The sequence below is a fragment of the Dryobates pubescens genome, chromosome 3 (assembly GCF_014839835.1).
Source record: "Dryobates pubescens isolate bDryPub1 chromosome 3, bDryPub1.pri, whole genome shotgun sequence".
Lineage (NCBI taxonomy): Eukaryota > Metazoa > Chordata > Aves > Piciformes > Picidae > Dryobates > Dryobates pubescens.
In genome coordinates this window covers 23,506,732-23,518,736 of record NC_071614.1, presented here as the reverse complement: position 1 = coordinate 23,518,736, position 12,005 = coordinate 23,506,732, and the positions used below count along the sequence as shown (strand labels likewise).

The following is a 12,005-nucleotide window of genomic DNA, read 5'->3' as shown; positions in this document are numbered from 1 at the left end:
CTGAGCAATACACAGTGGTTGCCAGAACAGCAGTGGAATAGTGATGAGGCTCAGTGTCTCTCAGTTTGGCACTGGGACCTGACCAGCTACCTCAATATCTGTTGCTGGTTCTGCTGAAGGCTCTGACAGAGGTTTCTACCAGTTCCTGGGCACTGCCTGGGTAGGGACAATTGGCATAGGGTCCTGTCCTTGGAGCAGGATCTTGGGACTGAAGCAACAGGGATTTAATTTAGCACTAAGGATCACAGCTGTGTGGCATCCCTGCACTCTCAGACTCTTCAGTACAGTGTTCCACCAGCCTGTCCTTAGCCCCCAGCCCAGTGCAATGCTGGAGCTGCAGTCAGGAGGGCAGAGCCACCACCTTCACAAGCAAACCTGCTGTTAATTAATGCCATGACTTAAACCAAAGCCTGCTCGATGGTGGTGCAGGCTTGGCCCCTGTCCTTCCCTCCTTGTGCCCTCCCAGTGTGCTCTGCCTCCCTGCCCATGCCTGCCTCCCAGCCCACTCAGCATCACTGGGTGGTTTTCTGTATCTAATCTAATTATGTCATTCTGAACAATTAAGCACAAACCTTTCAGTGCAATCTGATAATCCCATCAACTCCACCTGGCCTCTGCCCTTCACCACTGGGTTGGCATTGCTGGGCTGGCATCAGTGAAATGCCCAGCATCAGCTGGGTCTAAACCAGAGCATCCCTTGTTAGGAAGTTGGTGTTTGTGCATTTGTGGTACATTCCCCTCCACACACCCACTTTATATAAATATAGGGTTATTTTATATACAGAATCCCAGGGGTTGAAAGGGACCTCTGGAGATTATCCAGTCCAAATCCCTGCCACAGCAGGTTGCCCAGGATCACATCCAGGAAGGTTTGGAATCTCTCCAGAGGAGACTCCACAACCTCTTTGGGCATCCTGGTCCAGGGCTCTGGCACCCTCACAGGAAACAAGGTTCTCCTCATGTTCAGGGTTCCAGTTTGTGCCTGTTGCCCCTTGTCCTGCTGCTGGGCACCACTGAAAACTGTCTGGCCCCATCCTCTTGACACCTTCCATCCCACATCTTTAACTATTGATCAACATTGAGAAGATCCCCCCAGTCTTTTCTTCTTCAGGCTAAACAACCCCAGGTCTCTCAGCCTCTCCAGTCCCTTCAGCATCTTTGTAGCTTCTGCTAGATTCTCTCCAGTACTTCCCCATCTCTCTTAAACTGGAGAGCTCAGAGCTGGACACAAGACTCCAGCTGTGGCCTCACTAGGGCAGAGTAGAGGAGAAGGAGAACCTCCCTTGACCTGCTGGCCTCCCTCTTCTTAATGTACCCCAGGAGACCATTGGTCTTCTTGTCCATGAGGCTGTGTTCCTGGCTGATGATGAAGTTTTTGTCCACCAGCACTCCCAGGTCCTTCTCCACAGAGCTGCTTTCTGGCAGGTCTACTCCTAACCTGTCCTGGTGCATGAGGTTATTCCTCCCCAGGTCCAGGACTCTACACTTGCCCTTGCTGAATTTCATGAGGTTTCTCTCTGCCCAACTCTCCTGTCTGTCCAGGTCTTTGTGAACTGCAGCACAGCCTGACATGGTGTCAGCCACTCCTTCCAGTTTGGCACCATCAGCAAACTGGCTGAGGGTCAACTCTGTCCTTTCATCCAGATCTTTGATGAAGACAATTAAGAAAACTGGACCCAGTTCTGACCTCTGGGTAACACTGTGAGCTACAGGGTAACACTGTGAGCTACAGGCATCCAACTAGACTCAGCCCCACTGATCATAACCCTGTGTACATGGATAGATGTTGGGGTTCCAGCAGCACACCCAAAGCCCTTTCTTGTGCTGCGTTTCAGAGCACTTTGTTCCCGTGGTACAGGATGCGTTCAGTCTGCAGTGGGATGCAGTTGCTTGTTCAGGCGAGCTGACTGCTGCCCCACACCAGTGAGACTTGGGAAGCCTGGAGAAATTGGGGGGGACCAGGAAAAAGCAGGGAGACCAGGGGAACTGGGGGGAGCAGGAGGTCCAGGAGAGCAGGCACAGCTCCTCTCCCCCGCCTTTGCCGTGCAGACAGCCTTGTGTTGTTTTTCAGTCGGAGGATTGCATTATCGCCTCCAAAAGGTCATTAGCCCACTCCACTAATGAGCCTTTGATGTATTCCTTGGCGTGGTTGCTCTTGGAGAAGAGCAGCAGGCAGCGCGGGGCCTCGCGGAGCCAGCAGCCCTGGCTGATGTGCCACGGAGGACAGTGAAATTCAATTGTGCTACAAGAATAAGGTTAAGAGGAGCGATTGGTGAGGCTCTGAGTTAATGACCTTATTTTTTTTGTTTTAATGTTTTCCTCCAAGAGCATTTGCGGGGAGGGGGTTGGATTATTTTTAGCACAGGCTTCGATCGAGCTGGAATTATTCAGGCAGCAGTGGCGGCGGCGGCAGCAGCAGCAGCAATAGTTTTGTTTGCAGCACTGAAAGCATTTTCCTCCTCCATTTCTGGTAGATCACGTCTTGCAGATGTGGGGGCTGAGGGACACGGTTTAGTGGTGACCTGGCAGTTCTAGGCTAATGGTTGGACTTGGTGATCTTAAAGGTCTCTTCCAACCCAAGCGATTCCATGATGCTGTGCTTAACAAAAATGATTTTAAATGACTGGTCAAAACAAAAAGCAAAAATGACAACAGACTCAAATTCTGGAGCAATATCTCACAGGGAAATGAAGCCCCTGAGGCTGCAGTCGTGGTACTGAATTGCACAAGGGGCTGCAGAGCAGAAATGGGGAGAGCAGCTCCAGTGGTGTCCCAGGAAAATAGGATTGGTCCCACAAGGCTGCCGCAGCTGTTGTGCACCTCCATGTTTGTGCTTGTAGCGCACATCTGATCCCTGTCTGAAAGCTGTGAGGACAAAACTGAAGGTTCTGACACCAAACCGGCTCAGCAGCATTCCAGTTTTTATCACAGAGTAATTTGAGTAAATGTGTATGAGGAAAAATCAGCCAGCACTGAGCATCCTCTGTGCAGTGCTCTTCTGCGGGCCTGCGCCAGAGCAAACTCCCATTTTCATGGAATCATTGAATCACAGAATGGTTTGGGTGGGAAGGGACTTTTAAAGGTCATCTATTCCAGTCCCACTGCAGTCAGCAAGGACATCTTCCATTTGAGCAAGTTGCTCAGAGCCCTGTTAAATCTGACCTGGAATGTTTCCAGAGACGGGCCATCTACCACCTCCCTGGGAAACCTGGGCCAGTGTCTCACCACACTCAACATCAACAATTTCTTCCTTCAAACTAGTCTGAAGCTGCCCTCTTACAGTTTAAAACCATCACCCCTTGTCCTGTCACAACAGGTCCTGCTGAAAAGTCTGTCTCCATCGTTCTGATGGGTCCTTTTTAGTTATGAAAGGCCACAATAAAGTCTCCCTTCTTATCTCCAGAATAAGCAACACAAATTCTCTCATCCTGTCCTCACAGCAGAGAGGTTCCAGCACTTGCATCATTGTTGTGGCCTCCTCTCTGCCCCTGTACACTGCACTGGTTAGGCCGCACCTCGAGTCCTGTGTCCAGTTCTGGGCCCCTCAGTTTAGGAAGGAGGTTGACTTGCTGGAACGAGTCCAGAGAAGAGCAACAAAGTTGGTGAGGGGTTTGGAACATAAGCCCTACGAGGAGAGGCTGAGGGAGCTGGGGCTGCTTAGCCTGGAGAAGAGGAGACTCAGGGGTGACCTTATTGCTCTCTACAACTACCTGAAGGGAGGTTGTAGACAGACGGATGTTGGTCTCTTCTCCCAGGCGGCCAGTACCAGAACAAGAGGACACAGTCTCAGGCTGCGCCAGGGGAGGTTCAGGCTGGATGTTAGGAAAAAGTTCTATACAGAGAGAGTGATTGCCCATTGGAATGGGCTGCCTGGGGAGGTGGTGGAGTCGCCATCACTGGAGGTTTTTAGGAGAAGACTTGACGGGGTGCTTGGTGCCGTGGGTTAGATGTTTGGGTGGTGTTGGATTGGTTGATGGGTTGGACGCGATGATCTTGAAGGTCTCTTCCAACCTGGTTTATTCTATGTATTCTATGTATTCTATTCTAACTCCAGAGAAGTGCTGAGGACTCCAGAGCTGGACACAGCAGTGCAGGTGGGGTCTGACCAGAGCAGAAGGGCAGAATCCCCTCCCTCCACCTGCTGCCCATGCTGTTTGGATGCAGCCCATGATGCAGTTGGCTTCTGTGCTGTGAGTGCACATTGCCAGCTCCTGTCCAGCTTCTTACCTACCAGCACTCCCAGGTCCTTCTCTGCAGGGCTGCATTCCATCCCTTTATCCTCCAGCCTGGATTGATACCAGGGGTTGCCTTGACTGCAGGACCTTGCACTTGGCCTTGTTCTACTTCATGTTGAATGTTAAGAGCTTCAAAAACCATGAGAGCAGCCTCAACTCCGATATTTATTGGACCTTGCCTCATTCCTTCCTTTACTTACTTTGCCTTCAGCTGTTGGAGTAAGAAGGTTGCAAGAGTGATTTATGGACCATTCTCAGAGACATGGTCTCATCCAGCCTTGGGAGGCATCCCTGAGCATACCCACTGACAGTCACTGCCTCTGGGCTTCATGTGCCGCAGCTGCAGAGGCACTGCTACACCCACCATGTCCTCCCACGGCTTCCTCTGCCCTGGCCAAGCCCCATCACTGTGCCCTAGCACCTGTGTGTCACGTGGCGGATGCTTCTACTGGCGTGGCTCCCTGCTGCTCCCTCTGCATCTGCCCCAGGTGGCTCTCTTGGTTTCTCAGTAAAGTGCTTTCTAGGACAGGTTTTATGCTCTGCAGTCACTGAGTCATACAATCATTTTGAGACCTTTAACATCATTGAGTTCAACTGTAAACCCAGCACTGCCAGGTCACCACTAACCATGTCTTTCAGCACAACATCTGCACAACTCTGAAACTCCTTCAGGACTGGGGACTCCACCATATGTATGCCCTGGGCAGCCTATTGCAGGTCTTGACAACCCTCCCAGGGAAGAAATTGTTCCTTATATCCAACCTAAACCTCCCCAGGCACAACCTGAGGCCATTTCCTTTTGTCCTATTACTTGTTCCTTGGGTGAAGAGACTGACACCCACCTGTCTCCTTTAGGGGAGTTGTAGAGAGCTAGAAAATCTCCCCTGAGCCTCCTTTTCTCCAGGCTTAACAACCCCAGTTCCTTCAGCCACTCCTCACAAGACTTGTGCTCTAGACCCTTCACCAACTTCCATTGCTCTTTGAACATGTTCTAGTACCTCCATGTCCTTCTGGGAGCAGGGGACCCAAAACTGAACCCAGTATTTGCTGTGCAGCCTCACTAGTGTCAAGTACAGGGGGATGATCCCTGTGCTAGTCCTCCTTAACACACTCTAGCTTATGCAAGCCAGGTTTTCTACCCCCATTGTAGACCTGTTCAGATGTCATCTCCACTCCAAATGTGGCCATCTGAGAGGGACTGCACCCTCCAAGAGATCTCCCAAAAAATCATCCATAATCCATGAGATTCTTTCTTTCCTCTTGGAGACATAAACTTGGAGGCCCTTGTAACAAGCTTGCACAGGTCCTGCACACACAGGTGGAGCTCAGACCGTATTTCCCACCTGTAGGTGCTGCATAGGAAGGGTTCATTTCACTGTTGGTCAGGAGTGAGAGGTTCTTGTCACCTTGCCTAGGAAGTCTATCCCACCCAGGTGTCCCACAAGTCTTTCTGGCTTTTACATTTCCATTTTTCTCCCCCAGCACGGTGGAGAATGCATGAGGAGCTGGTAGGAGCTTAATTACTGGCTGGGGCAAACCCTTCAGTGCAGCTCCTGGAGTCCCTGGGATACCAGTGCAGCTCCTGGAGACTGTGTGATCTCACTTGAGATCTGTGAGCCCCATTAGCCTGGGACCTGTAGCTCTGTGGTCCTGAGCAGCAACCGTGTCTCCATCAGGGAGTTTCTGGTGAAGGCTGAGTTTGAAGCCTTCACTGAACCAAAAACTCTCAGATCCTCCTTCAGAGTGCTGTAGGGTGGACCTCATGAGGCAGCTGAGCACAGTGCTGTGACCATGCACGAAGACAGGGGAAGAGGGAAATGTGGCTCTGTCCCATCGAGATAACGTCGTCTGTGTGCGACCTCAGGAGCTGCTCTCACAGTCGCTGCGGTTTCCAGGAGCCGCCTCCAGGCGCGGGTGAGGGAGTTCCCAGCTTCTCTGCTCCAGTGGCGCTATGCAAATCAGCACGGCCCATCTGTGTGCCCGCTGGGTAAAGCAGGCTGAAAACCAATACATCAAGTGCTCGGGCACTCACTCTAAGAATGCAGAAGTAGAGAGGATGTCTCAAAGAGGAATGGTGGTGAAAACAACATTTCCTCCCCCAGAGCTGAAGTCTCTGTGCATGGAGGCTACAAAGATGCTGAGAGAGCTGAAGCATCTCTCTGAGGAGGGGAGGCTGAGGGACGTGGGGCTGTTTAGCATGGAGAAGAGCAGACTGAGAGGGGATCTTCTCAATGCTTGTCAATAGCTAAAGGGCAGGGGGCAAGAGAATGGGGCCAGCCTCTTTTCAGTGGTGCCCAACAACAGGGCAAGGGACAATGGGCACAAACTGGAACCCAGAGGATTCCATCTGAACATGAGGAGAACCTTCTCTGAGTACCAGAGTCCCAGAAGAGGCTGCCCAGAGAGGTTGTGGAGTCTCCTCTGAAGAGATTCCAAACCCACTCAGACATTGCAGTTCTGGGCAACCTGCTGAGAGTGACCATGCTTTACAGGAGGGTTGGATGAATGATCCCCAGAGGTCCTTTCCAACCCCACCATGCTGTGCTGCTGTGGACAGTGTCTGGGTGCTTCTGTCCCAGCTCTCTGCCGGGGTTCAAGGCACAAGCACATCTGCACACAGCACCCCCGGCCAGATGTGGAGATGAGTGGGATGGATTGAGTTTGCCATGAAGGGTAAGATTGGACCCCTTGCAGCCTTGGCATGTGTTTTGGGGAGGGAAGGTTCCCAGTGAGGTTTTACTCCACTCACTGAGCTCTTTTCCAAATAACAAAATCTCTCAGTGGTTTTTCATTCGTAGTTCCTCCCACGGCTGCCATCAGCAGAAGGTCTCAGGTGGTTAAGAGGAACATGTGCTAAGGTCCCAAGGTGCAACCTGGGAGACAAGCTTCACAACATACAATGCTCCCTTAGGCTCCCTCCTGGGAGAAGTGGAGCTCTGACTTGTGGGACTCTGTCTCCATTGTGGTGCTGGCACTGGGTTTCCTCCTGGGTTTCAGTCTTAATTCACACATGGGCTGATTCTCCTCTTCTGAGCAGCTTCTGAGGGAGGAGAAAGGATGAGCCAGTTGCTTCAGCCCAAAGCCATGGGATGGGTGAACACTGCCCAGTTTGCCATGTTGTGCCTCCTGTAGCAGACTGGGAGCACTGAGCAGTGCTTCTGCCACAAATCTGTGCAAATGTGGGCACTCCTGCCTGTTTCTGTGTATTTTCAGGCCATTTTGAAGGTTTGCTTTGAGGTTTAATTGAAGGCAAGTGAAGCTGCTGGTGATTTTACCTTTGAAAGATGTCCTGTCCCTCCTGCCCCATCATGAGAACATGGCACGCAGCAGTGTCACCGCTGTGACACAGTGAGGTGCTGGTGGCAGTGTCACTGCTGTACAGGCTGCTGGTGGTGTCACCACCACACAGGGTGCTGGCAATGTCATTGCTGTCCAGGCTGCTGGCTGTGTCACTGCTGCACAAGGTGCTGTCAGTGTCATCACTGTGTGAGTTGGGCCAGGTGTTACTGCTGTGCTTGTGACGTCCCCGTGGCGGTGATGTCACTGCTGTTCTGGGTGCTGGTGGTGCCAGTGCTGTGAGGGCTGCTGGCAGCGTCACAGCTGCGTGGGGCGCTGGCGGTTTGACCGCTGCTCAAGGTGTTGGTGGTGTCAGCGCTGTGAGAGGTGCCAGCAGTGTCACCACTGCACAGGGTGCTGGCAGTGTCAGCTCTGTACTGGGAGCTGGTGGTGTCACTGTGCAGCATCACCGCTGCTCTGGCCAGGTTGTCCCAGTAACTGGTGCATGTCAAAGGCATGAAGAGGCTCACAAAAAGGTGACAAGAGGCCAGGTTTTGCTCCAGGAGGCTGGGGGGATTTTAATGCCCCTCGCCTGTAATTATTTTTGAGTGAATTTCCTTTCATCATCAGCAGCACAGGGACCCTGCTGCCATGCAGACACAGTCACAGCTCATAAAGACTCCTCAGCAAACCAGGCAGAACTGATCATTAATGACCCTGCAGTCGGTTCAGAGGTGGTTGACAGGCACAAGTGGCTGCAGAGAACAACCAGATTATTAACAGTAAAGTAGCACTGGGTACATCCAAAGCCTTCATAAATAATGGGCAGTGCTCCAGGGAAGGTGACATCTTTGCCTCCTGGGGATAGGTGATGGGGAGTGAGCAGTTTCTGATGAGGAGGAACTTAACCAGGCTGTGCAGACCCTCTGCTATGTAGTGAAGGACAATGACACTGAGGTGCTGGAGCATGTCCAACAAAGCTAGTGAAGGGTCTAGAGACCAAGTCTTGTGAGGAGCAGCTGAGGGAACTGGGGTTATTTAGCCTGGAGAAAAGGAGGCTCAGGGGACACCTTCTTGCTCTCTACAACTCACTGAAAGGAGGTTGGAGACAAGTGGGGATCAGCCTCTTACTACAAGCAACAAGTGACAGGACAGGAGAAAAGGGCCTCAAGTTGTACCTGGGGAGATTTAGGTTGGACATAAGGAACAATTTCTTCCGCAGAAGGATTGTAAAGGACTGGAACAGGCTGTCAAGGACAGTAGTGGAGTCCCCATACCTGGAGTGGTTTAAAAACATTGTAGATGAAATGTGGTGCTGAGGGGCATGGTTTAGTGGTGACCTGGCAGTACTGGGTTAGCTGTTGGACTTGATGATCCTGAAGTTGTTTTCCAACCTAAACCATTCTATGATTCTATATAAAATATATTAAAATATATTAAATATATAAAAGCACCTTTTAAAGGGGGATGGACCTTCAGCAGAGGCTTGGTGGCTCCATGGAGCTCTGGAGGTTTCCTCACTGCTGCCCACTGGAAGAATGAGCAGATCCCAAGTGGTAGACCAGTCCTTCAGGAGCATGTGGCTGGGAAGGTCATTCTGTGCCTTCCTGGGGTTTTCTGACTTGCTATTTGACCCAGTGACACAGTAGACATGTGGTATGCAGGCTGTGGGTCAGATCCTGTGCTGGAGGCAGCGTGGATGTGTGAACCATGGGCAGCTCCACCTTGGGCACTGCGCCCAGAGTACCACCACGGGGTCCTCCCACGGCTTCTCCCCATCACACATCCCATCATTACCCAAACTGAGAGTGGTTTGGTGAAGCATCTGTCCTCAAACATTGCTCTTTTCTTTCAGCATTATTTTTAGACACTGACCCAAAAAAACAATTAAGAATTTGGAATCTGTGTCTCATGTCTCCTGCAGGTGCAAGCAGCAGGCTCAGCACACTCCTCGCCCACCCACGGAGCCATGCCCATGCCGGTCAGATCCACCTCTGCAGGCTCTACCCCGACTCATGGCCCACAGGACTCGCTTGTAGGTGTTGGGGGAGATGTGCAGGAAGCTTTCACACAAGGTGAGTATCACACAGGGCAGAACCACACCTGATGTTAGTCCTGCATCAGCATGTGGAAGAGGGGGGACTCAGGCCGGATGAAAGGCATTATTTGAATGAGGGTGGTGAGACACTGGCCCAGGTTGCCCAGAGCGGTGGTAGAAGCCCCATCCCTGGAAGCATTCCAGATCACATTCAGTGGAGCTCTGAGCAGCCTGCTGTAGTTGAAGATGTCCCTGCTGACTGCAGTGGGACTGGACTACATGACTTTTAAAGGTCACTTCCCACCCAAACCATTCCTTCATGTAACTCGCCAATATCAGGACAATATCCATGAAACCCCTTCCTGGGCTCTAGATCAAAGAGACTGAGGGCACATTTTTAATCTTTACAACTTAATGACATTATTTCTGTCATGAGGATCTCTCTGGGGAAGGGATCTTCCATCCCAGAAAGTAATTGAATAGTAAGGCATCAAAAAGTGATTGTAGTTACAAATCTGGTGGTTGAACTCCACTGTGACTTGCAAGAGGGAAATAAAGAGTTTAATAACCTGAAGGAAGAAAACAAACAGGCCTCTCACCTAGAGTATTGGGGTGGGGAGGGGAGGGGTCGAGGGGGGTGGGGGGAGGGGAGGGGAGGGGAGGGGAGGGGAGGGGAGGGGAGGGGAGAGGAGAGGAGAGGAGAGGAGAGGAGAGGAGAGGAGAGGAGAGGAGAGGAGAGGAGAGGAGAGGAGAGGAGAGGAGAGGAGAGGAGAGGAGAGGAGAGGAGAGGAGAGGAGAGGAGAGGAGAGGAGAGGAGAGGAGAGGGAAAGGGGAGAGGGAAAAGGGGAGAGGGAAAAGGGGAGAGGGAAAAGGGGAGAGGGAAAAGGGGAGAAGGAAGAGGGGAGGGGGAGGGGTGGGGACGGAAGGGGAGGGGAGGGGAAAAGCTATCTCTTTTGGGCCCAAATTCATGGAGTTGTAGAATGGGTTGAATTGGAAGGGACCTTTCAAGCTCATCTAATCCAACACCCCCTACCGTCAGCACAGAACATTTGCAACTAGAGCAGGTTGCTCAGAGCCCCGTCCAACCTGACCTGGAGTGGTTCCAGAGACGAAGCTACTATCTCAACCCGGGCCAGTGTCTCACCACCCTCGGTGTTAATTCATTGCTGCCAACTGCTCCATCAGCAGAGCTTACAGTTGTTCTTTTATCTGGCAGTTCCAGCTGCATTTCTCTCTCCACCATGTCCCCTGGTCCTTTGGTGACATTGGTGTGGTTGGAGCAAGTGGGTAAGCTATCCATTTGTAAATAACGCAGCTCACTGGGCTCTGTAGCAAAGCCAGGAGAGCAGTTGACACACGTATTTTTATCCCCCAACTCCTGTAGGTAGTGTGAGTTTATACTTAGCTGCTGTTGCTTGCTATAAAAACCTGAAGTGCTGGAGTCACGCGTTGCAAAAAAAGCCGAACCGCTCCATGTCAGAACCCTCAGCGGCTCGAGAAGGGCTCCAGAATTTGGAGGCAACAAGATGAGATGAAAACTGGTGCAGGCCACTGCCACTGCCTCCAATCCTGAGGAGGTTTGACTGGCTGGAAGTACCAGAAGGCAGAAAGCAAAGACACAACTGTCAGTGTGATGGCAAGAAACTGGGCAAGCATTTCTTCACCCTCCAGGGACCATTCTCTCACTGCAGTGGAGGTGAAATCAGTTATTCTGCACTCCTGCCTACTTCAGCTGTGCTCGTGGCGAAAGAAGCCATTTCTTGTAGGACCTCTGTCCAGACCTCTTCATCTTTAGTACTCCAGAAGCACCCCAGGATGTAGAGCTGTGAAGAAAAACAGCAGCAGGATCTGTCTGTTCTGGTGCTTCTAATAGATTCATATGATCCAGAGATCCTGAACATGATGTACCTCTCTGGAGAGGGACATCCATTCATGTATAATATTCTTCTTACCGAGGATAAAAGGAAGAAGGACAGAAAATCCACCTGAAGCACTGGCAGGGACTTCACCTGTTTGTGAGCAGAGACTGGGCAGTGGCTCTTTGGACATCCTGTTACTCCAAGGGAAATCCCACCGGATTTTGGCCATCTTGGAGCCTGTAGTGCCAGGGTGCTGCAGCTTCTCATGTGTGCTGGTTGTTTGCAGTAAGCAACCAACAAAGCTCTTGCCTTGTTGCAGAGGCCAAGCTGTTTATTGCTTTAAAAGATGACAAGTTGTAACATATGGAGTCCCAAACCTGGAGGTGGTGGTTTCTCATACTGGGAAGGGAAGATTGTGAATGTTGGTGTCAAATACCTGTGTCAGATGGATGCTCTCCTTTTCAAAACAAAGACAACATGAAAATAAACCTCACAGGACTGCTGATGTGCCTCAAAACCAAACCAATTTTAAGCAGCAATTTGTGTTTCATGGACTCACAGCATGGTGCAGGGTTGGAAGGGACCTGTGGAGATCAC

General features: G+C 51.3%; 1 protein-coding gene across 10 annotated transcripts in view; it reads left to right on the top strand.

Annotated features, from left to right (window-relative positions):
- The window catches only part of DTNB (dystrobrevin beta), a 194,156-nt gene that overhangs the window by 160,427 nt on the left and 21,724 nt on the right, over window positions 1-12,005 (top strand). For all 10 annotated transcript variants that reach the window (XM_054179822.1, XM_054179821.1, XM_054179820.1 and 7 more), the window contains one exon: window positions 9,436-9,586. In XM_054179822.1, coding sequence (XP_054035797.1) covers window positions 9,436-9,586 — 151 coding nt within the window. The remainder of the gene's footprint in view (window positions 1-9,435; window positions 9,587-12,005) is intronic.